This window comes from Oryx dammah, unplaced genomic scaffold, assembly GCF_014754425.2.
Source record: "Oryx dammah isolate SB20612 unplaced genomic scaffold, SCBI_Odam_1.1 HiC_scaffold_12, whole genome shotgun sequence".
Lineage (NCBI taxonomy): Eukaryota > Metazoa > Chordata > Mammalia > Artiodactyla > Bovidae > Oryx > Oryx dammah.
The window spans coordinates 54,655,244-54,678,051 of record NW_024070196.1 but is presented as its reverse complement, the minus strand read 5'-3'; the positions used below and the strand labels follow the sequence as shown (position 1 = coordinate 54,678,051).

Sequence of the window (22,808 nt, the reverse complement as noted above, 5' to 3'; positions counted from 1 at the left end):
AGGCTCTAGGCATGTAGGTTTCAGTAGTTGTGGCACCCAGGCTTAGTTGTTCTGTGGCTTGTGGGATCCACCTGGACTAGGGATTGAACCTGTGTCCCCTTCATTGGCAAGCGGAGTTTTATCCACTGTGCCATCAGAAAGTCCCACATTAATTTTTGTAAAACCATAGCATTTTCACGTTTCCTCAGGGACCATCTCATCCAACCTCCTCGTTACTTTTAGAGGAGGAGACTAAGGCCCAGAGGTGATGATCGGCATGCTTAGAGTGTCAGGACAGAGAATGCCAGAACTGGGACCAGAATTCAACCCACTGGGCAACTGCCTTCCAAACCATACAGTGCCTTCAGCAAGTGGGTTTTAAGCCTCTCTATAGACGGCTGGATGGCATCACTGACTCGATGGACGTGAGTCTGAGTGAACTCTGGGAGTTGGTGATGGACAGGGAGTTGTGGCGTGCTGCGATTCATGGGGTCACAAAGAGTCGGACACGACTGAGCGACTGAATTGAACTGAACTGATATGCACAGTGCTGAGAGGCAGAGAATCAAAACACAGATCCTCTTTAAGGACATTGAGGCTCCTAAGGGAGAATCACACATGTATGTGTACAATTCAAGGTAGAGATGAGAGATCGAGCTGGTTCCTCCTCTGGGTTGGTCTGGAAGGGCTGCTTACAGAAGACAGTATTGGTACCAGGCCTTGAAGGGTACTTTTTTGTCAGGGAATGACATTCTGAGAGAGTTTCCCCAAATATCTCCTCAGGAAAATAAGATAACAACTCATAATTATTTTTGAAGGGAAAGCAGGGAGAATTAATGAACTGTTATTTTTTAATAGACAGATGGGATGATATATCATGGAGTGCTAATTGTATGGTACAAATAAGTTAATTTTTGTAATTTCCCCTCTTTTCTCCTTTTTGATTCTCAGGATCATACATTTCAAAAGATCATTCTGGCACAGCGTTTAAAGTTAGATTTCAGAATTCATTTGTTGTTGTTGTTGTTGTTTTAAATTATATTGGTTTTTGACTGTGCTGGGTCTCCATTGCCACGTGGACTTTTCTTTAGTAAGGCACGGGCTCTAGGGCACACGGGCTTCAGTGGTTTCAGCGTGTGGACTCAATGCTTGCGGCCCCTGAGCTCTGGAGCAGAGGCTCAGTAGTTGTGGTGCGTGGGATTAGTTGCTCCAAGGCATGTGGGATCTTCCTGGATCAGGGACCGAACCTGTGTCTCCTGCAATGGCAGGTGGGTTCTTTTACTACTGAGCCACCAGGGAAGCCCCAGTTGTTGATTTCTTATCCCACAACTACTAACAGCCACCACATGGACCGAAGGGATGACACAGAGCTAGTTCCTACCTTTGACAAGACCGCTTGCGAGATCCTACCTGCAACTTTTATTATTTTTTCAAATTTCTCCTGTCTTCTCTTTTGATCCTAAAAAAAGAAACAGACTAAATCCTTTAGTATTCTCTTGACAAACATAGTCCTTATCTGTGACAAGAACTTAATGTTCTTCCTGCATATTTCCTTTCCTTGATTTTATTTATTCAGTTGAGTAACAGATTGATTCTAGTTATATATTGAGCATTGGTGGTGCTAGTTCACTTAGCCTCAGCTGTAACCCTCTTTCTATCAGGTTTGCCCATCAGACATAAATATTCATGGCTGGCACTTAGTATTACTTTGTCTTGAGTTGAGGGTTAATATTAATAGATTTTTTTCAAAAATGTTTTTAGTTTTATTGAAGTATAATTAACAGTCAAAATTGTATATATTTCTTCTTTTCTAGTCTGGATTCCTTTTATTTCTTCCAAAACTATGTTGAATAATAGTGGTGAGAGTGGGCACCCTTGTCTTGTTCCTGATTTTAGAAGAAATGCTTTCAGTTTTTCACCACTTAGGATAATGTTTGCTGTGGGTTTGTCATATATGGCCTTTCTTATGTTGAGGTATGTTCCTTTTGTGCCTACTTTCTGGAGAGTTTCTATCATAAATGGGTGTTGAATTTTGTCAAAGGCTTTCTCTGCATCTATTGAGATGATCATATGATTTTTATCTTTCAATTTATTAATGTGGTGTATCACATTGACTGATTTACATATATTGAAGAACCTTTGCATCCCTGGGATAAAGACCAATTGATCATGATGTATGATCTTTATAATGTGGTGTTGGATTCCGTTTGCTGGAATTTTGCTAGAATTTTGAGGATTTTTGTATCTATGTTCATCAGTGATACTGGCCTGTAATTTTCTTTTTTTGTGGTATCATTGTCTGGTTTTGGTATCAGGGCGATGGTAGCCTTGTAGAATGAGTTTGGGAATTTTCCTTCCTTTTCAATTTTTTGGAAGAGTTATAGCAACATAGTTGTTAGCTCTTCTCCAAACTTTTGGTAGAATTTGCCTGTGAAGCCATCTGGCTCTAGGCTTTTGTTCATTGGGAGATTTTTTATTATAGTTTCTATTTCCATGCTTGTGATTGGATTTGTTCGTATTTTCTATTTCTTCCTGGTTCAGTTTTTCTAAGAATTTGTCCATTTCTTCCAACTTGTCCCAATTTATTGCCAGTTTTTCATAGTAGTCTCTTATGATCCTTTGTATTTCTGTGTTGTCCACTGTAACTTCTCCTTTTTCATTTCTAATTTTATTGATTTGAGTCTTCTCCCTTTTTTCTTGGTGAGTCTGGTTACTGGTTTGTCAGTTTTATCTTCTCAAAGAACCAGCTTTTAGTTTTACTGATCTTATATGAAGTCTAGAAAGATAGTACTGATGATCCTACGTGCAGGGCAGCAGAGGAGACACAGATGTAGAGAACGGACTTTTGGACACAATGGGCTAAAGAGAAGGTGGGATGATTTTAGACAACAGCATTGAAACATACACATTTTCATATGTAAAAAAGATAGCTAGTGGGAGTTTGCTCTGTGTCGCAGGGAAACCAAAGCCAGTGCTCTGTGATAGCAGGTGGGCTGGGGGGCACGAAGAGCGGGGACAGTTGTATACCTACGACCAATTCATGTTAATGTATGGCAGAAACCGTCACAATATTGTAATTAGCCTACAATTAAAAACAAAATATAAATAATTTAAAAACTGTATGTATTTAAGGTGTACAACTGGATGACCTGATATACGTCAACATTGTCAAATACACGTCACAACCAAGCAAGTCAGCATATCCGTCACTTCACACCTTTACCATTTTACATTTTTTTTTCTTTTTTACTTTTCTTTCTATTTTTATTTTATGGTGAGACCATGCTCCGCCCTCTAGTAAATTTCAGGAACACAATATAATATTGTCAGTTACAGTCAATATTGATGTACACCAGTTCTCCAGAACTTACTCATCTTGCATAACTGAAAGCTTGTAACTCTTGACCAGTGTTTCCCCCCCTTTTCCCAGCCCCTGGTAGCCACCTTTCCTCTCTGTATATCTATGAGTTTGGCTTCTGTGCCATGTTTATTGGCTTTTTGTAAATTGAAACGGTACTCACAAAGCGCTGATACCTTCTTCCAGGTGAACTTCATTGTATGATAAAATGTCATATGCATTTCATGAGTACATTAACATTTTTGTTTTAATTTAGTGAAATTTACTACAGAATTTAATTTCAACTCTTAGGAGCAACCTTGAGAGGACAAGGGTACATATTGGATGATTTAAAACTTTAGGAAGTGGAGATAAGGTTGATTGCAAGTAAAAATACATTATGGGTAACCAGACATGAAAAAAATAACTTGTCTCAAGTCTCTAATTGTAACCTGTAAATATTTAGTTCTTTGATTACCTAAGCTTTAGGCAGAAGAGTGGAAAAAGATATGGGGCATATCAAGATTTCTCCCTTTTCTTCAGCTTTATCAAGATCTTTTTTTTTTTTTTTTTTCATTTTGTTTGAGAATAGCTTGGAAGTGTTTGTCTTTTGAATGATAGCCTTAGTTGTTATAAAAAATATTATGTAAGAGAGGGAGTATATAAAATTGAACTTTTGACTTTGGGGTTCTGTAACAGCTGTCTTTTACATTTAGTCTGTGTCATTATTTTTTTGGTGCTCTTTATAGATGTCCTGTTTGCCGATACTGTCAAACGCCAGAGCCAGTAGAAGAAAATAAGTGTTTCGAGTGTGGTGTTCAGGAAGTAAGTAACAAGTGGTGGAAAAGAATAATGTACACAGCTTTAATTGTCTGGGATTTTCTTCTGCCCATTGTGACTTAAATTCTTTTCAGTTCTTTTTGAGACAGATTTTTTTTTTCTCTCTCTGTTGAGGATCAGGCAAAAAAAAAAAATAAAAATACACAAACTATTTTACTCCTACACAAAATACTTTATGCTTTCATTCTTTGGTGTTGGAAAAGGCTGAGATTTTTGTTGATAAATTATTTTTCCTTGTTGTTTACATAGAGTTCCTTAGAATCCAGAGTGAAAAACTTAATTGACCCATAAAAGCGCCTTTGCGGTTTTTAAAAAATATTTATTTATTTGGCTACACTGGGTCTTAGTTGCGGCTCTCAGGCTTAGTTATTAGTTACTCAGAGACATGTGGGATCTTAGTTCTGTGACCAAGGATCCAGCCTGAGGACCCTGCATTGGAAGGTGGATTCTTAACCACTAGACCACCAGGGAAGTCCCCTGGTTTGAATAAGGGGACTTATTTGAATTTGAAATAATTTGAATAAGTCTCCTTATTCAGAACTCCTGTAGAAACCATCTCTAAATCTCATCCTGCGTCAGGCCCCTCATACACCCCAGTGTCAGACACCTCATACACCAGGTCATGTAATTTTACATCACTAATGAAGACCTTACCTCCTTCCCGGCAGAACCTTTGGATTTGTTTAATATGTGGCCACATAGGATGTGGACGATATGTGAGTCGACATGCCTATAAGCACTTTGAGGAGACCCAGCACACGTATGCCATGCAGCTCACCAACCATCGAGTCTGGGACTATGCTGGAGGTGAACACCACCCCTGTTTTCTAGTTTGGACTCATTCTATCTAAAAACATCTCTGTCAGAACCTCTCCACTTCCTTTCTCACAGCTTGAAATCTTCCTGACAGCTATGGCAAACTCCAGTTCTTATGGTGGCCCCTAGAGCCCTGTTTCATATGTGAATGGCCTGCGTTGCCCAGGTTAAAGAGAGTTAATACTTACACTCCTGCCCTCTCACTCTTTTTTTAAAAATTCAAGTGATTTAAACCACTTTTAAAGAAGTATTGCACAGCATTTAATTTGGATCTGTGAAAACAAAAATTTTGTCCAAGTTAAAGGTTTATGGAGACCCTTTTCATTCTGAAAAACCATGCCTTGGTTGACTTATTCTTTTCTTTAGATAATTATGTCCATCGACTGGTTGCAAGTAAAACAGATGGAAAGCTAGTACAGTATGAATGTGAGGGTGATACTTGCCAGGAGGAGAAAATAGATGCCTTACAGTTAGAGGTAAGATATTATTAATCACTAAATACCTACGTCTGCTGCTTTTTTACTATTCTAACTTGAAAGGTTGTTTGGGCTTTAATTTTGCCATTTTCCTGCTGTGTTAGCTTTTGTTTTAAATATCTATATTGCTCTGAAGGATTCTTAAAATACTTTTATTTCATCTGATTTTCTTCTTTGGAAATCTGAAGTTTCATTGAGCCTTATAATTTTCAACATTATATTCCTAGTTTTCTCAGATTCAGTATTAGGGTTATCCTCTGTAGCTGTGATAAAACTAGAAGTTAAGAATCTTCCTGTTGGCATCACAGTAGCAGTCGGAAATGGAGCAAACTTGGTCAGGATGAGGGGTCCCCAGTAGCATCTTTCCATGCCAGAAAGCTTTTTTGTATATGTTGAGTTGACATTTACTAATTGGATAAAGATAAAGCCTTATATAGATAAAACCATTTTTGGATATTCACATAAGTGAAGAAACAACAAAATTTGCACAGTTGGTGGTTTTTCTCATAGCAGTAAACTTTATATAACTATAAACTTGATGTAAATTTTATATTAAGGAAGGAAAAGTTTAACATGAGTCCTATTTTATATAAATTTCAAAACAACTACTTTAAAAACAAATACCTGAACCATTGGAGTAAGTGGACATTTGAAAACTTGCTCATCTCCAGTTGTTTAAAGTCAGTGAAATGGCCTAAAATAGAGCTGAAGTTGTTACCATTAATATATTGTATGGACATGAAAAAAGTTCCAATCTTTAGTGTTAAGTTTTTAGTAACTCTTACAAATTAAGTATGTTCATTCAGTGAATACCTATAGAGGGTTGCTGTCTGTCAGCTACTCTTCCATGTGCTACTCTTCCATTTAGCTTAGCATTAAATGGACTCCCTGCCCTCCTGGAGCATACATTCTAGTGACATACATTCTCCCAAATTGTCCCTTCTTTCTGTGGCTCTTTCATTCTCTTCTGTGGCCTGCAAACATGAGTAGATCTCCAGTCTTCTGGAATGATCTTTTCCAGAATACCAAATGTGATCTTGCCGCTCTTTGGCTCACATTTCTAGATGTGATACCCCAGAACTCTGCATAGGCCCCAGCTCACCACACCCTACACTCCAGCCTCACTGGCCTTACTTCATGGCTGCGATAATCCTAAACGTCCACAGCATCACATTTCTCTGGAATCTTTCTGCCTCCTCCTCCTGTCTGTCTGTCAAGGTGTCAAGGGTCCTCTCAAATCTCATCTTCTGTCAGAAATCCTACTGGACCCTACTGTCCTAAGCCATCTGTCCTTTCTCTGTAGTTACACAACACTGTTCATTCATTCATGCACTTGGGTAGGAAACTTTTCTTGACATCCAGGATGTGCCAGGCACCAATGGCACAAAAATAAAGATATAGCCTTGCTTTCAAAGAGTTCACAGTCCAGTCAAGGAGAGACCCTGGTAAAAGGCTGATTAAGTGCTAACGTCTTAAGTGTTATTAATGATAGGCACAATGGGAGCCAAGAGGGGCAATTAACCCAAGGCTGGAAGTGATAGGGACAGCTTCCTGAAGGGGTAGCTGGATTAGCTGATTTGAATTATACTCGATTTAAAACCATGTGGTTCTTCTTGAAGTCAGCTTGAACAGAAACAAGGGTTTTTTAAATTGTACATTTCTCTGTTTGTCCCTAACTAGATTGATTGTAAGCCCCCAGAGGGGACTGAAGTGTAATTGTCATCTCTGTGTTCCCCTAATTTATTGAGTAGAGTGGAACCAAGGTGTAATATACATTCTGAATGTTCCTCTTACTCTTCTTCATGTCATTAAAAATCAGGTTTTAATTGACTTTCAGAGACTGACAACAGTAACTTATGTTTTGGTGTCCATTCTCTGTGTTTTTGTAGTATTCATATTTACTAACAAGCCAGCTGGAGTCACAACGAATCTACTGGGAAAACAAGATAGTCCGGATAGAGAAGGACACAGCAGAGGAAGTAAGTTTCTCATTTGATGACTGCTGAAATGCCACATGCCAGGAGAGCCTGCTGTTGGGTGGGAGAAGGCAGAGTACAGGGGAAAAGGGATCTTATAATCTTTCTTTTTAGTCTCATCTATAGGTAGAGAGCTGGTTTACCTCTAAAAAAGAAACCTTTGTTTTATGTCAGTTAAATCTCAACAAAGGTGGAGGCTAGTAAGGGTAGAAAAAAGAAAAGATATGGAATTGCTTGGCTCACTCCAGTGACCTAACTTGATCAAGGTTCCAGTAAACACCTGACTTGCCATTATACTGGAGACTTAGCCTCAGAAGGCTGTATAAGGAAACAACTTCCAGACATCAATGAGAGTGAAATTAGTCAAAAAGAGGAAAAGGAAGAAGAGACAAAAATACACTTACTGCAAATGTAATCAACTAAGCATAATTGAAGAGAAGGGAAGTGGACATATATTCTCACCTAGGATTAGTAAATCAAGATTTTATTGTGTACTGAGCCCTATTCTATACTAAGTTAAGGAAGAAATCAGACACTTGGTATGTACTTTAAAAAAAAAAAAAAGAAACCTTGGATTTAAAGCCTTAAGTTGAGGTTGGGATGTTGTTTGTTTGTACTCAGTCAGGTTTTCTAGTGGCTTGTGCAATTCCATTTAAAAAATAGAAGTATGTGCATGAGAGTTTGTAATTTGAGTCAGCCAAGTGGTTTGTCAACTTGGGAACAGCTGCTTTGGGGAGCTGAATATGGGCTCCTAAGGCAACAAGATGGTGCTTTAAAATTGAAGGGAATAAAATTAGGCAGAGATGCTAGAGTGGTCAGCATGGCACCTTGTTGGTCTCAGGCAGTGGTCTTGAAAATTTAACAAGATAATCCTTTAAAGAAGAGGCCATTCACTATTCCAGTGGGTAGAAGAGAAGAGTGATGTGATTTGGCAGAAGCCCAGCCCAGAGTGGCCCAGAGCTCCACCAACTTGGTTTTCCCTTTGTCTCCAGCATGTATAAGGAAACCTGAGGGTACCAGAGAAAGGAGTTTGAAAACCATTGAGCACCTGAGTGTTCATGTATAACTGGGGCTCTGGGAACCATTCTCCGGATCTAGGGACAATGATTCCCTTAGTCTTAAATAAAGGCTTTTAAATTTAAATCATTGATTTAAATGGTTATTTTAAAAATGCTTATTTTAGTAACTTTGTGAATCTCCACCAGTAACTGGGTCTTCAGATGGGGAACTACAGAGCCAGATATGGGGCTCACTTCTGTGGTAGCTGGTATTATCCTAGAGCTTAGCAGGCAGGGCCAACCTGTCACTTTATGCCAGGCTCAAGGGTCCCAGTTTCTGAACATGCGTACAAATGAGAAGAAATCAGGTCTCTTTCATTAAGGCATAGTGTGTGCGTGCTCAGTCGTGTCTGAGTCTTTGCAACCTCATGGACTGTAGCCCACCAGGATCCTCTATCCATGGAACTTTCCAGGCAAGGATACTGGAATGGGTTGCCATTTCCTTTGCCAGAGGATCTTCCCAATACAGGGATTGAACCTGCATCTCCTGTGTCTCCTGCACTGGCAGGCAGATTCTTTACCCACACCAGCACTTGGGATGCCCCCAGCTTTATAATAATCTCTCTCAAAAAGTTCATGATGCAGTTCTTACAAGAACCTTCTAAGCAATGGCAGTGCCTTTCTAGAGGGGCTTGATTGGAGTCCACATGGGAAGGAGTTACCTCTGACAGCACTTGAGAGGCAGAGCAGGGGTCGCTGCCACTCGGTGTGAAGTTTGGGTCTCCCCAGGAGGAGCACCAGCAATGCCATGCAGCCTCACTAATGAGTTTTTCCATGGGCTGTCCCAGTGTGACCACCTAAAGTGCTTTGTACAGACCCTTGAGAACTTAGCTCACGATCCTCTCTGTCTTTTAAGATTCTTGAGGATTAACTGCATTCCCTAACACATGCCCATGGAAAGCAAATCAGAGGGCAGGAAAACTAAAAATGTGAAACTGTGTTTACTTCTAGGTAGGGATAAGGTGGCGGTCAAGGCAGCCCTAAATACAAAGCTTGGAAAGGATATTTTGTGTTCTAGTAAAAGAGGTCAGTTAATGGGTGATGTAAGCCTTTTGTTCCTGCCGCTGTCCTCCTTCTGACCAGTCCTCTGTCCGTTGGCACATCCAACCATGGTGCACGTGCAAAGGAGAAACAGTGATTGTGAGTTTCACGGGCAGAGATTCTTGGTCATGGGATTCATAGAAAGTTAATGTAGGGGAGCAGAGGGGCTGAAGATTGAGATTCACTGTGGACTTCTATAATACTATTCCAGTCCCTCGCTGCCTTATGTAGTGCAGTTATTACAGCGTGAACAGTTTGTTCTGGAGAATGAAGCTCATACCCATTTGAAGGTTCCTAGTTTTAGTGGGCCATGTATGAAGAGCATAGAGTAGGTCATCTATACAGGTGAATTCTCCTAGATACCACTTTTTTTCTGGAATTCCTTTAAGTGGTCCAGTGGTTAGGACTCTGCAGTTTCACTGACAAAGGGGATGGGTTTAATCCCTGGTTGGGGAACTGAAATCCCACAAGTTGCATGACACAGTTTAGAAAAAAAAAGATAAATCTTTTCTTTTAAGCCTCTAGCTCCATATATAAATTGCTGTTTTCCAGTTGTAGATTGTGAACTAAGTTTGGTGGGCCACAGCTGGTATTTTTATTAAACAGCATGGGATAGATATCAGAGTGAATCATATTTAATATTACTTTGTGAAACTTCTGTTTCAGGAGTGTGTGTGTGTTTGTACAAAGTGTTTCTTACTGCAGGCTAATGGTCAGAAATGTTTTTTAAATCACTAGTTTAAACCATCATAACATTTGTCTCTAGCAATATTAAAAACCTTTTTGAGGTCACTTAGTATTTTTCATCTTGATTTAAATGTGTTTGGCTTATTGTCTTTAGTCACCAAAACATTGGTTTGGTTTCTTTTGATGGTTATTTCTGTCCTTTCCAGTTTCCCTGAACTGATTGGAGTAACTTTAAGAGCAAAAGGTCAAAAGGATCTCATGGTCTTATTTTAAAAACAGTATTGAGGAGAAAATTAATACCGAATAGAATCAGAGTAAAATTTGAAAGCTATTTTTATTTTTATGACATAGCAGAACTTTTAGAAATCTCCTTTTAATTGCATGTTCTTCCAACTTAATAATGTTGGCTCTAAAGTTAATTACTACAAAGCAGTTATTCTTATTTTTTAAAAAAAGAGGGAGCAGTGCAGTTAGAGACCTGCTAGGCAGGCCATATGGCAAATGTTGAAAAAGAAAGCATTAAAAGTAGTGACCTTTTTTCTGGCATGATGGATGTTGCATGAGTATATGCTGAGAGTTTAGATCTTGCCCAGAGGTCACTTTTCCTTTGTTATTGAGCTTTGGCCCATTGTCTGGTGCAGAGAGAGTTTTAGAACTTGGTTTTGAACCCAGACTTGGGGTCCAGTCCTGGACTCACATCACTCTAGCTGGGTGACCTTGGGGTGTATTGCCTCACTTTTCTCAAGCCTCAGTTTCTGTAAAAAGTTTATACACCTAAGTCATAGGCTTGTAATAAAGAATAAGTGGAAAAAAAGAGAATAAATGAGATACTACCTATAAGACACCTAGCCAATGCCTGAGCCATAGGATTTAAACTCTCAGTCACTTCCATTTCCTATTATTAATACCCCATGACCCACCTATCTTCTTCCTGTCTTTAGACCAGTGGTGTTGAGGCATACATTTTTAAGACAGTGTAATATGAATTCTTTCTGTAAATTGCCTTTATATAAACTCAATAAAATAAGAACTGCTTATGTTGCATGTGACTTCAGAGTACATGAGAATATTAATAATGAGTTTGGAGGGGAAAGAATACCAAACAGCTAGAATCACCTGTTACAAGTACCTTTGGATTATTTGGATAATACAGTTGACCCTTAAATAGCATGGGTTTGAACTGCACTTACATGTGGATTTTTTTCAATGGATGCCTACTATAGTATTACAGGAGCCACAAATGGTTGGATCTACAGATGAGAACCTCAGATACAGAGCACTGATGATAAAGTTATACTTGAATTTTCGACTTCGAGGAGGGTTGAGTTCCCTAACCCCACGTCATTCAAGGGTCAAGTGTAATTTTAGAATATGATCTCAAGAGGTAAAAAACAGTAGTGAGTTAAGAATGGGAGAGTCTTGTCCTCCTACACTATTGATAGGAAAGTAAAAAAATTAAAAATAGAGCTACCATATGATCCTGCAATCCCACTCTTGGACATATATCTGAAAAAGACATAAACTCTAATCAGAAAAGATAAATGCACCCTAGTGTTCATAGCAGCACTATTTATAATAGCCAACACAAATAGAAGAAACCTAAATGTCCATCAACAGATAAATAGATGAAGATGTGGTACATATATACAATGGAATACTACTCAGCCATAAAAAAGAGTGAAATAATGCCATTTGCAGTAGTATGAATGGACCTAGAGATTATCATATTAAATAAAGTAAGTCAAAGAAAGACAAATATTATATGATTACCAGTTACATCGAAATCTTAAAAAATAATACAAATGAATCTATTTACAAAAAAGAAACAGGCTCACAGATATGGAAAATAAGTTTATATTTACCAAAGAGGATGGGAAGGGGAGTGTGGAATTAACTGATAGACACTACTATATTTGAAATAGATAAGCAACAAGGATGTACTATATAACACAGGGAATCATATTCAATATCTTATAATCTATAATGGAAAATAATCTGAAAAATATATATGTATAACTGGATCAGTTTGCTGTACACATGAAACTACCACAATATTACAAATCAGCTACATTTCAATTAAAAGAAAAAAAAGAATGGGAGGTTCTGGTCTGACTTCTGACAAAACCATCTCCTGCTCTGTAGCCTGAAGCTCTTTACCTTCTAGTAGTTTCACTCAACATTCAGTAGCTTTTGATCCCTCTTCATCCTGGTTGAGAGAAATGGTAAGAAAAAAGAGAGTCCTCAAAATATTTAGTCCTGTTGCAGAAATTCTTTCAGATAATGGTCTCACCTTTTCTAAGTTTGGTTTGTCAAAGACAAGTAGTCGGGAGATGAAAATTGTAAAGTTAGCCCCAAAGGCCACACAGCTTTATCTTTGAAATAAAACTGATCTCTGTTTACTATTTCAGATTAACAACATGAAGACCAAATTTAAAGAAACAATTGAGAAATGTGATAATCTGGAGCACAGACTAAATGATCTCCTGAAAGAAAAGCAGTCTGTGGAAAGAAAGTAGGTATAACTGACCTGTTCTCTTAATTAGCTGTTTTATTCTAACAGGCTCCATAAACAGAGAATCTCCTTTATTCCCATGGACATACACTCATTATTGTCAAGTGTATGTGTATGACCAAGTTTTCAAGGGTCTCCCTATATATGGAGCAGACCTACTGTGACTTCCTATTTACGAAAAAATTCAGTGTTTCATGCCAGATGGATGCCGTGTGGAATACAGGGCTCTCCCCTGATGACAGTGCTTATGCTTGCACAAGTGTCTCCTGTTTTTGCCTGTAGAAAGCTATCTCCCTTTGCCCAGAGCTGCTCTGAACCGTGGTGACTGAGAAATGGCAGTTAGGAAAGACACATCTAAGCTGGAGATGGTGTGTCTTCTGGCTTTGCTTGGGAATTAAAGGCCAAAGATACTGACTATGGAGCGAAAAGCTCATCAACAACATGGCAAGAACATTCTCTACTACTATTATTTGGGAAGATAATTGCTATTAAATGAAACTACTTTTCTAGCTTAAGTTAGACTCACAAAAATAATTGGATTTTTTGCCTCCAGACAAATGGATAAAAAATAAAGGGGATAATTGTCCCTTAAGAAGGTTTTTGGTTTGTGTTTTTTTAATCTTTTATTTTGGAATAAATTTAAGGTTTAAAAAAAGGTTGCAATGATAGTTCTAAGAATTTCCATACACTTTTCACCTGTTTTCCCCCATAGCAAATAACTGGATATTTTTAGTAGTGTGGGGGTGTGTGTATGTGGTAAAATCTGTGTTACATAGATTTTGCCATATTAATCATTTTAAGTATACCAGTCGGTGACATGAAGTGTCTTCACAGTGTGCAACTATGATTCTAGAATTTTTCATCACTCCAACAGAAACTCTTCACCAAAGGGGTTAACTGTTGTGAAAACAACACTATAAACATAAATAGAAATAAAAATAAAAAAGTCTCTTATACTTTCAGTGCCCTAACTAATTGAACTGTTGCAAAGAATTTAAAAGTTAAAACTGAAAAGTTTTCTTTCACTCCCAGCCTCTAGGATCTAATGCCTGATGATCTGAGGTAGAGCTGATATAATAATAATACAAAAAGTGCACAATAAATGTAATGCATTTGAAACATCCTGAAACAGTCCCCCCTGTCCCCCCTCACTTCCTGGTCCATGGAAGAACTGTCTTCCATGAAATCAGTCCCTGGTGCCAAAAAGGTTGGGGACCACTGATCTAGAGGTTCTTAATGGCACCAGTGAATACTTCTTGTTCCAGCTCTTTTACTGTACCTGTATAAACACCTCACATATATCTTTTTTCTACAAAAATTGAATAATATTAGGTATTCTGTTTGGTAAAATATTCTGTTTGGGAGTTTTTTTTGTTTTTTTTCCTTTGGACTGGCACACCTAGATCTATACCTTGTAACATGTATGAAAATCATAATAATTTTAACCAGTTCCCCTTGATGGACATGTTTTACTACTATAAACAATGTTGCAATAAGCACCTTTCTCCATATGTCATTTAGTGCAACCCTGAATATTTTATAGGATAAATTCTTAGAAGTAGAATAGCTATGTCAGAGGGTGGGTGAAATTTTAATTTTCATAGATGTTGCCAAGTTGACTTCCATTGAGTGTGTATCAGTTCACACTCTATTGCCACCATGTGGGAGTGCCCCTTTTTCCCACATCTGAGCTCTCTGGCATTCTGATACATAAAAATGGTATCTCAAGTGGTGTTTTAATTTGTCATTCTTTACTTGTAAGATTGAGCATCATATAAGGCACTCCCTTTTCTTGAAGACTCTTCTCCAGCAAATGCAGTGAGGTCAGAGCACTTGACTCTTTAAGAATGTCACTTTTCCTCATAACTTCTTTATCACAATTACCATCTCTAGGCCACTCATGTAAACAATACAGAGAAGCAGTAGACATTTTAGCATGAAACACAAAATAGTTTCTGCTATTGAAAAATCTCTGATCCTTAAATATTGTCCTGAAGCTACACTTGAGGTAACCGAAGCAGAATTCTGATTTCAGGTGGCTGTTGCAATGCCAGCAGACCCCTTGGCGATGGGAGGGAGGGGTCTGCCGTAAGTGGATTCTGAGGTCATGTTCTCTGTTCAGTCCCAGAGCAGAAAGGGGACTCTGTCAGCAAATGGAAAACGTGCATTGTCTCCCTTTGTTTTTGTGAAAGGTGCACTCAGCTAAACACTAAAGTGGCCAAACTCACCACGGAGCTCAGAGAGGAGCAGGAAATGAACAAGTGTTTGCGAGCCAATCAAGTCCTCCTGCAGAACAGGCTGAAGGAGGAGGAGAGGGTGTTAAAAGAGACCTGCGACCAGAAGGACCTGCAGATCACCGAGATCCAGGAGCAGCTGCGGGATGTCATGTTCTACCTGGAGACGCAGCAGAAAATCAACCACCTGCCCGCTGAGACCCGGCAGGAAATCCAGGAGGGACAGATCAACATTGCCATGGCCTCAGCCTCCAGCCCCCCATCTTCTGCGGGCAGTGGGAAGCTGTCCTCCAGGAAGGGCCGCAGCAAGAGGGGCAAGTGATCTTCAGAGAAGTACACTTCCCCAGGACTGTTCTCCCTGGCACAGTGAGGGCGTACTGGGGCCTTCAGCTAACTATGAGTGTGGACCCTGCGTAAGTATAAGTCAGGATCAAGCCACAGTTGTTCAGATCTTTCATTTGCTAGTGTATGGTGTAACAACCGTAGAGGGCTGATGACCAGGAGAGTTGAGGGAAACAGGCAGTGTTTTCAAAGGTGGCTGCTTTTCTCAACCATGATAGTTCACTAACCTCAGACATTCTGATGACCATTTTGCCTTCCTACTTGATAGATGCTCCAACGCTGCTGTGCATTTTTCCGTTGTATTTATTGAGTTGGTGTATTTGACTTTCAGTTCTGGGGTCAGTTTAAGAGCTCGGATTTTTTTGTGTCCCCTGAAAGGTAATATTACCTAAGGCACCAAACCTGCCAGAAGTCACAGCAGTTGCTTGATAGAGAGGCTCCTGTTGCCCACTAAGGATTTATGAAAACGCCCTAGCATTAGTCTCATGTCATTGGCATCACTTCTTGCCTCTGGGGAATTGAAGAAATAGTTAAATGTTACATGAAAAGAGGCTAGGTCTGTAAACCCAGTACTGGCTTGTCACCAGCAGCCATCTCCTCTTGCTCTAGGCCTCGCCAGGAAAAACAAACAGCCCCTGGGCAGACTGAGTGGACCCAGTGTAGGAAAAATGGTGACGTCCCCACTTTGTTTATTTTTGATGCCTCCACAGCTCATTATGAACCTCAGAGAAGGAGGCTTAATTTTTGCTTTAAGACTCAAATCTCAGTGGATTTCCTAGCATCCAGCAAGAATAAACAGGCAGATTTATCATCCATGTGAAAAGGTATGAGCAAGGCCTCTGACTGGATGACTGTATTTTGTTGGGATCAGTATTTTCTGAGTGTTTACAAAAAACTGGGCTGCGTGTTTAGGTTGTGACTAGAAGGAGCTTGGGCAGATCTGCAGTTACGCTTTCAAGATATATCCAAAAGGCTGTTGCTAAATTCAAAAATTAGAATTTTAACAGAGGCCCCTTTAAAACAGTCATGTGAATGCTTATATGGGCCAACAGAGGATCTGTGTACTTTTTCTAGAAACAGAAATGTCAAAAAAAAAAAAAAAATCTCACAATATGTGGTAATTAAACAAAATTAAAGTAAGACCTGTGTTGGAATCTAGCTTCCAAAAGAGGTAGCTGTATAGGTTAACAAGACACACTGTTAAATGATGGATTTTCTTTTCTGTTTTTATAATTAGACAAAGTTTTCAAATGATCACACTTCAGAACTTGTTTTTAGCCTATGATTAGGCCTCATCCTCCAAAAGTCTTCATGTCACCTGTTCACACACCAACTGTATGGCTAACCACCATGTGTTTCTGTGGGGTCTGCCACAGCATTTCCCAAAGAACCTTCTCTGTAACTCTGCAACATGAATGTACTCAGACATTCTCAATTTTTTCTTAGGGCAAACCAATTCTGCAAGTCCCCCTTGGACATATATATATATGTGTGTGTGTGTGTGTGTATATATATATATATATATATATATATATATATCACACAGGTATCTTAAAGCAAAAGTGGGAATGGGAAACTAACCTAATTCTCTTTCCTATAGAGATTCTATTTTATTTAAAATCTATTTTTACACTAGTTAGAATCCTGCTTTTTTGGCCAAGTACTTGTCGTGCATGTCTGACCTTGCAGAAGCTGGGGTGGATCATAGCATACTAATTAAGAGAATTAGAAGTAGTTGACAAGCTTGCTTGCTCCTCATTTCTTTGTGATCACCTCTTGTCAAGCAGCTCTACTACCACTGGGAGAACAGAGATTTTTCTCAGTAAAGGTGAGATAAACACTCTGAAAGGCTGTGCCCAGAGGAAGGAGCAAATAGGCAAATGTTTTCAAACTACTTGAAGGTTTAAAAAAAAAAAATGTTCCAGAAAGAAATCTTGTCAAGCTATGTAAAGAAAATGTTTAAAAAAAAAACAGTCAATGAGTCATGTTTGAATTTGACAAAATTACATAAGGTAGAAACTCTTAGTGTTTTTTGCAGGATGGAAATGAACCACTTAACATATCCATACTACCTTGAACAATGAAACTGCATTAAAATAACCAAACTTGGAAATGATTCTGCCACGTGTGAAATCTTTGTCTCTCTGGTGGTTATTTTGCGTGGGGGCTTGTACCTGAATCATCTAAGAAAAAGTAACTGAACCAGATAGAGAAGAAGGTTGTCTGAATTGGGAGGCTTGGGTTAAGAGAAGACCCAGGCGCACCATTCTCTTGCAAACTATGGTTAAAAAAAAAAAAAAAAACAGTCAATTTCTACACCCAAGACTTTTTTCCAGGCCCTCTACAGAGCTAGGGTGGTTTTGTTTTTGAAAACTGTCATAAATGTGACTTGTTCAGGATCCACCGTGTACGATAAAGCACTGAAGCGACTCCCCGCTCCCTGATTGCTCAGTGAAGTTGCTCTCGGCTGAAAAAGGGATTTAAAGAGCCAGTCAGTAAGAATGTGGAGAACTTGGCAAATCACAAATGAACAACCTTCTGTCACTACTTGGAAACCCCTCTCCTGGTGCAGTCAGGGTACATAAGCTACAAATACTACCCATAAGATTTGGCTGCCATGTATGATGCCACATTGCTTGGGCTGGTGGCAGATTTTGGCCCATTGTGATAAAGTCCATGGGCTAATCTGGAAAAGAAAAGTCACTCTTAAAACATTTGAGGAAAGCTATTTTGTTTCCTCCAGAATAAAGCTGATTTAACTCTGTTGCAGTGATTCTGCTGTGTTACTTCCCTCTTGGCAGCAGAAGGGAAAATTTTCAGGAACTTTTCTTGAGATCTAGCTCCTGTTCTTTAATGGCGCTGGGGGGTACATCTAAACCACCCAGAGACCTGGCCAGCATCTGAAGCAAGTTTAGGAAGCCACCGAGTGTTCTCTGGCAGGCCTCTGCTGCTGGCCAGTCTTCATTCTTGCCTGTGAAAATTCCTGAAATGGGAGTCCTAGAATACTCTGTAGTGGCTACACCAACAGACGCAGCTTTTAAAGTTAAGATTTTTAAATGACAGAGTAAAGTCATAATAGCCTGTCCTCTGAGGAACCCTGAGTTCTACCCCAGAGCCAAAGCCCAATCTCCTCTGCGATGTGAAGTTATCTCTCCCCAAGGCAGTACTGTGGTCAGCCGGCAGCAGGCAAAAAGCATGCTTTGCATTTGTGCATTAGGGCACTTCAGGGAAGTTATATAAGACTTTCTATTTTTTGGGGGGCGAGGGGAAAGAGTGTGGTCTCTTTATCCTCATTAATGTCATAACTTCTTTACACCCTCTTCTCATTTTCTGAAGGTAGTGGTAACCATTTACCACCTGATGGTAACCCTTTTTCTTGCTTCCCTGAAACTTACGTGCCCTCCCCAGAATGCTGTCATTTAGGACAACAGTTTCTATCAGACATGAATTTTGAAAGCTGGACTTCCAGAGGCGAAAACTATTTCAAAACCATTTTAGCTAGTGTACCTTTCCTGGACATTGAGCAGCCTCTCACTGTAATTGTGGAAGCTTATAAGAGCCTGAAAGGTGATCTGCAGTTGGTTTTTAATCTGGATTTTGAATTCTTTCTGCCTTAAGGCCAGGAAGAGATGAACAGTCTGTCGGGTTATACACAATGACTGTGGCCTTGGGGGCCTAATATTGAACTTCTTTGGGGCAGAAACTTCTCACTGGAATCAGCAGCAAAATGTGGTTTTGGCACCAGGCACGGAGCTGCGCTAGTGCAGACATTTGTTACTCTGAGGCTAATTACTGTTTCCGTAGTGTAGTGGTTATCAAGTTCACCTCACAAGGCTAATTACCAAGCACACAATGTGAACTAAATCAGCTTTGCTTCTTTTCAGACTGTGTTCTAAATCCTCGACCCAAAACTCCTTTCAGATCCAACAGATCTTGAAATAAATGAAGAGAGGTTTGTCTGGGGCTGGGGAAAGGGAGGGTCTATCAAAGGGTGAAATCACCAGCAAGATCTTGGACCATGAAGGTGTTTGACACCTAGGATGAATCTACCCTAGCACAACACGACTGACTCTAAAAAAAAATCAAAGTGAGGGACTTCCCTGGTGGTCCAGTGGCCAAAACTCTGTGCTCTCAATGCAGGGGGCCTGGGTTTGATCCCTAGTCAGGGAACTAGGTCCCACAAGCCACAACTAAAAGATAACGCTTGCTGCAACAAGTTCCTATGCAGGCGAAAAAAAAAAAAAAGTGAGACTAGGCACTGAATCGGAAAAACAGTTCTGACTTGCCCTCTGTGGAGACGTCTTTTGCCATCTTCTGCTGGGAAGAAGCTGCAAGTCTCAGAACAAACCTACTTGATTTGTTTCCTCATTTAAAAAGAACAACTGAGATCCCTCCAGCTATATGGATTCCTGATTCTAAATTCTTCATTCTTTGGTTGTGGCCCAATGGGCTACAAGTTCAGACTTTTCCCTGGAGGGCCGAGAGAAGGCAAGTGCCATTAAGAGAAGGTGTTTCCACCACTTGAGAAACTTGGCTTGTATCACTTACGTCATTACTGTTGTGCTTAAAACCAGTAGGCTAAGGTGCTAAATGGAAAAGAAGGAACGCAAACTCATTTCTGGGCAGAAGAACAGATCACGGAGAGAGACCTAGAAGTGAAGAAGAAGAAACGGAAAATTTCAGAAGGAATCAAGAGAGTTGCTGGCTTGGAGACACTCCAGCGGACAGCAAATTGGAACTTATCACACAAAGCCAGCGGGTCCTGCAGCAGCATTCTCCTGGAATTATCCTTTGTGAAGAACCTAGCCCTCATCGTAGCTGTGCCCACTCACACATCCTGATTAGTTTATGCATGCTTGGAAACTCTGAGCCCCAAACCACTCGCCAAAGTGACCGCAACAGAAGAGCCACATCATGACTCCCCCACCTCCCCACTCCACCTGTCCTTGGGGAAACAAATGAAAAGCCTGCTTTCGAAACGCACGCCTTAGGAAAACAGCCTTTCGGTTGCATTTGTTTCTATGCTGCGCAAAATCAACACTGACTGGCTTTGATCCCAAACAGGGCCAACTGCGGACATTGAGATTTCTGCAGCCTCTGGCAGCTCTCCCCACCCCCAGCACATTCAACTTCAATTACGTGGGAACGGGCCCGGGGCCGGGGGCTGCCGCCAGATTCTCCTGGCCCAGCCTAGGAGGCCCCGTGCTGTGGCCCAGAATCTTTCCTAAAAGTCTCCGCAGGATCGCTTGGTCACTGCCAATCCTGCACTTTCTGTTTGGCCAGATTCCTGGCTCTGTTTGACCAGATTCAGGCGAAGGCTCTCTCCTGCTCCTTTTCCTCCTGTATGCCAGGATCTCCTCTCCCTGCAACCCCATGGCCTCTCAGTTTTATGTAAATAAAGACATCCTGCTGCTTTTCAGAACCAGAATAATCCCCCAAAGATAACCCACACCACACAGTCTTCAGGAAAGGGCTGCCTTTTTGGTGAACTCTGTTCAAACACTTTTCACCTGCTGAGATAATATTCTTGTACAAAGGGAGGTAATTAATGTCAAAGAATCCTGATTGGATTATTGTTGGCTCCTGTGAACCCAAGTAGACAGGGGACAACATAAAACACCCCCCTGAGAGACCTCTTTTCCAGCCCTGGTTACCCCAAGCAGACAATCCAGAAGGGCAGACCCCGAATCTGTTTTCCTTGGTAGGACCCAGAGCTGACAGAGTCAACTTGCTCTTGCCAAGAATTAGAAGCGGAAGAAAGTCCTGTCTTTGCTGAGGTGTTTGTTTCCGAGGCAAGCTCGCATTTGTTGAATTCCAAACCACGTACCAAATTACAGTTGCTGTGTCGAGTGCCTTCCATGTACTCAGCGCCTGCCTGTAAGGTAGGTAGTTACCCCATTTTACAAATCAGGAAACCAGGGCTCAGCGGGGGACATTTCAGCATTGACATGAGGTCACATAGCTGATACACGTGATAAGGGCAGCTCCCCATCTCAGCACTGTTTGACCCCAAATCTGGGCTCCTTGCCACCCCTCTCCACTGCTCCCCTAATGTTGGAACTTGGGGACAAAGGACACGGCCCCCGATTCCTGTTTTGTGGTTGCCTTGGGAAAAGAGCAGAGTATTGACTTAAGACTACTTTTGTGTGAGGACTTGTTCTGTCCGCCCACCCTCTGCAAGCCTTGCCCTCTCCTCATGGAACTGACTTCTCTCTGGCTCTCTCCCACTCAGGCCGGGCCTGAGCCAGAGCTGATAAAGGAGAGAGAAAACTTCGCCAGTACTTCCCCCCATTCCACCCAAGGGCAGACTCTGGGAAATTGCCTCTTGTGGCCCTCTTCATTCAGGGGGCTCAGGGCCCAGGCCACACCAAGCAAGTAAGCTGACATCTCAGTTCATTTACATGGAGCTTCCCTAGCTGGAAAAGTTGCTTCCGGAACAAAACTATCTAGACCCTAAGGAGTCCTTTCTTTGAGCGTGTAGACTCAGTTACTGTCCCCAAAGGCACAGTCAGACAGGCATAAACAGGCTAACTGGAAACTTTAGATTCTGGAGGGATCAGCTTAATTTGTGGCTTCAATTTATTATAGAATAAATAGGAGAGAGAGAAAACCTAGAACAAGATTTTTATAAACTACTGAGGGATATAATAAAGCAGTGTTAATTTGGTAGGTATAGACTGATGTGTGTACAAATGTCTTCCAAAAGCTTTTTCTGTTTTTTTTTTTAATTGAAATACAGTTGATTTACCATGGTGTGTTAATTTCTGCTGTTCAGCAAAGTGATTCAGTTATATATATATGCATTTTTTAATATTCTTTTCCATTATGGTTTATCTCAAGGTATTAAATATAGTTCCCTGTGCAATACTATACAATAGGACCTTGTTGTTTATTCTATATCCAACTTTATTTCTTCTTTTATATTATCACAAGTCAAATTTAATTTGAGAGATTCAATACCAATTTTTGTTATGTAACTCACATCTTCACTTATTTCTACTTATCCTATTTACAATTATGTATTCTAAGTGCTATAAAACAATAGTAAGAGCTTTCTCTTTTAAAATACACAAGTAGGGGACTTCCCTAGTTGTCCAGTGGCTAAGACTCTGTGCTCCCAATGTAGGGGGTGCAAGTTCAATCCCTGTTCAGGGAACTAGATCCCATATGTTGCAACTAAGACCCAAGGCAGCCAAATAAATAAAAGTAAAAACTAAATATTTTTTAAAAAGGAAGATGAATTGGGAAGGGCAATAAGAAGGCACAGAAATGCCATGGGATTCAGAAGAGGGCAGGATAACTGACTGGGCATGGAGAGGCTGCAGGGACAAGGCCTTAGTTGAGATGGACCTTGCCTACCCTGCACCCTCTGTCTTTGGAGCTCTAAGACCAGTGTGGAAAGTGTTGTCTTGAGCAAATTCTGCCTGAGTTAGAGGAGAATGAGGATGCCTCCAGCTACAAGTAATAGAATCTCAACTCAAAATGGCTTACACAATAAGAGATTAATTAT

The 22,808-nt window shown here is 40.3% G+C and overlaps 1 protein-coding gene and 1 long non-coding RNA gene across 2 annotated transcripts in view; one reads left to right on the top strand and one right to left on the bottom strand.

Annotated features, from left to right (window-relative positions):
• Nucleotides 1–22,101, top strand: part of LOC120871045 (BRCA1 associated protein) — a 36,026-nt gene extending 13,925 nt beyond the window's left edge. The window contains exons 7-13 of the mRNA XM_040250680.1: nt 4,066–4,141; nt 4,825–4,963; nt 5,339–5,448; nt 7,338–7,427; nt 12,619–12,722; nt 14,915–16,789; nt 22,087–22,101. Coding sequence (XP_040106614.1) covers nt 4,066–4,141; nt 4,825–4,963; nt 5,339–5,448; nt 7,338–7,427; nt 12,619–12,722; nt 14,915–15,278 — 883 coding nt within the window. The 3' untranslated portion in view covers nt 15,279–16,789; nt 22,087–22,101. The remainder of the gene's footprint in view (nt 1–4,065; nt 4,142–4,824; nt 4,964–5,338; nt 5,449–7,337; nt 7,428–12,618; nt 12,723–14,914; nt 16,790–22,086) is intronic.
• On the bottom strand, nt 16,970–20,009 carry LOC120871106. Its single transcript, XR_005722953.1, has 2 exons — nt 19,847–20,009; nt 16,970–17,765 (listed from the first exon to the last, which is right to left on the bottom strand). It is a non-coding gene; the product is annotated as an uncharacterized LOC120871106 (long non-coding RNA).
• Nucleotides 22,102–22,808: the final 707 nt, after the last annotated feature.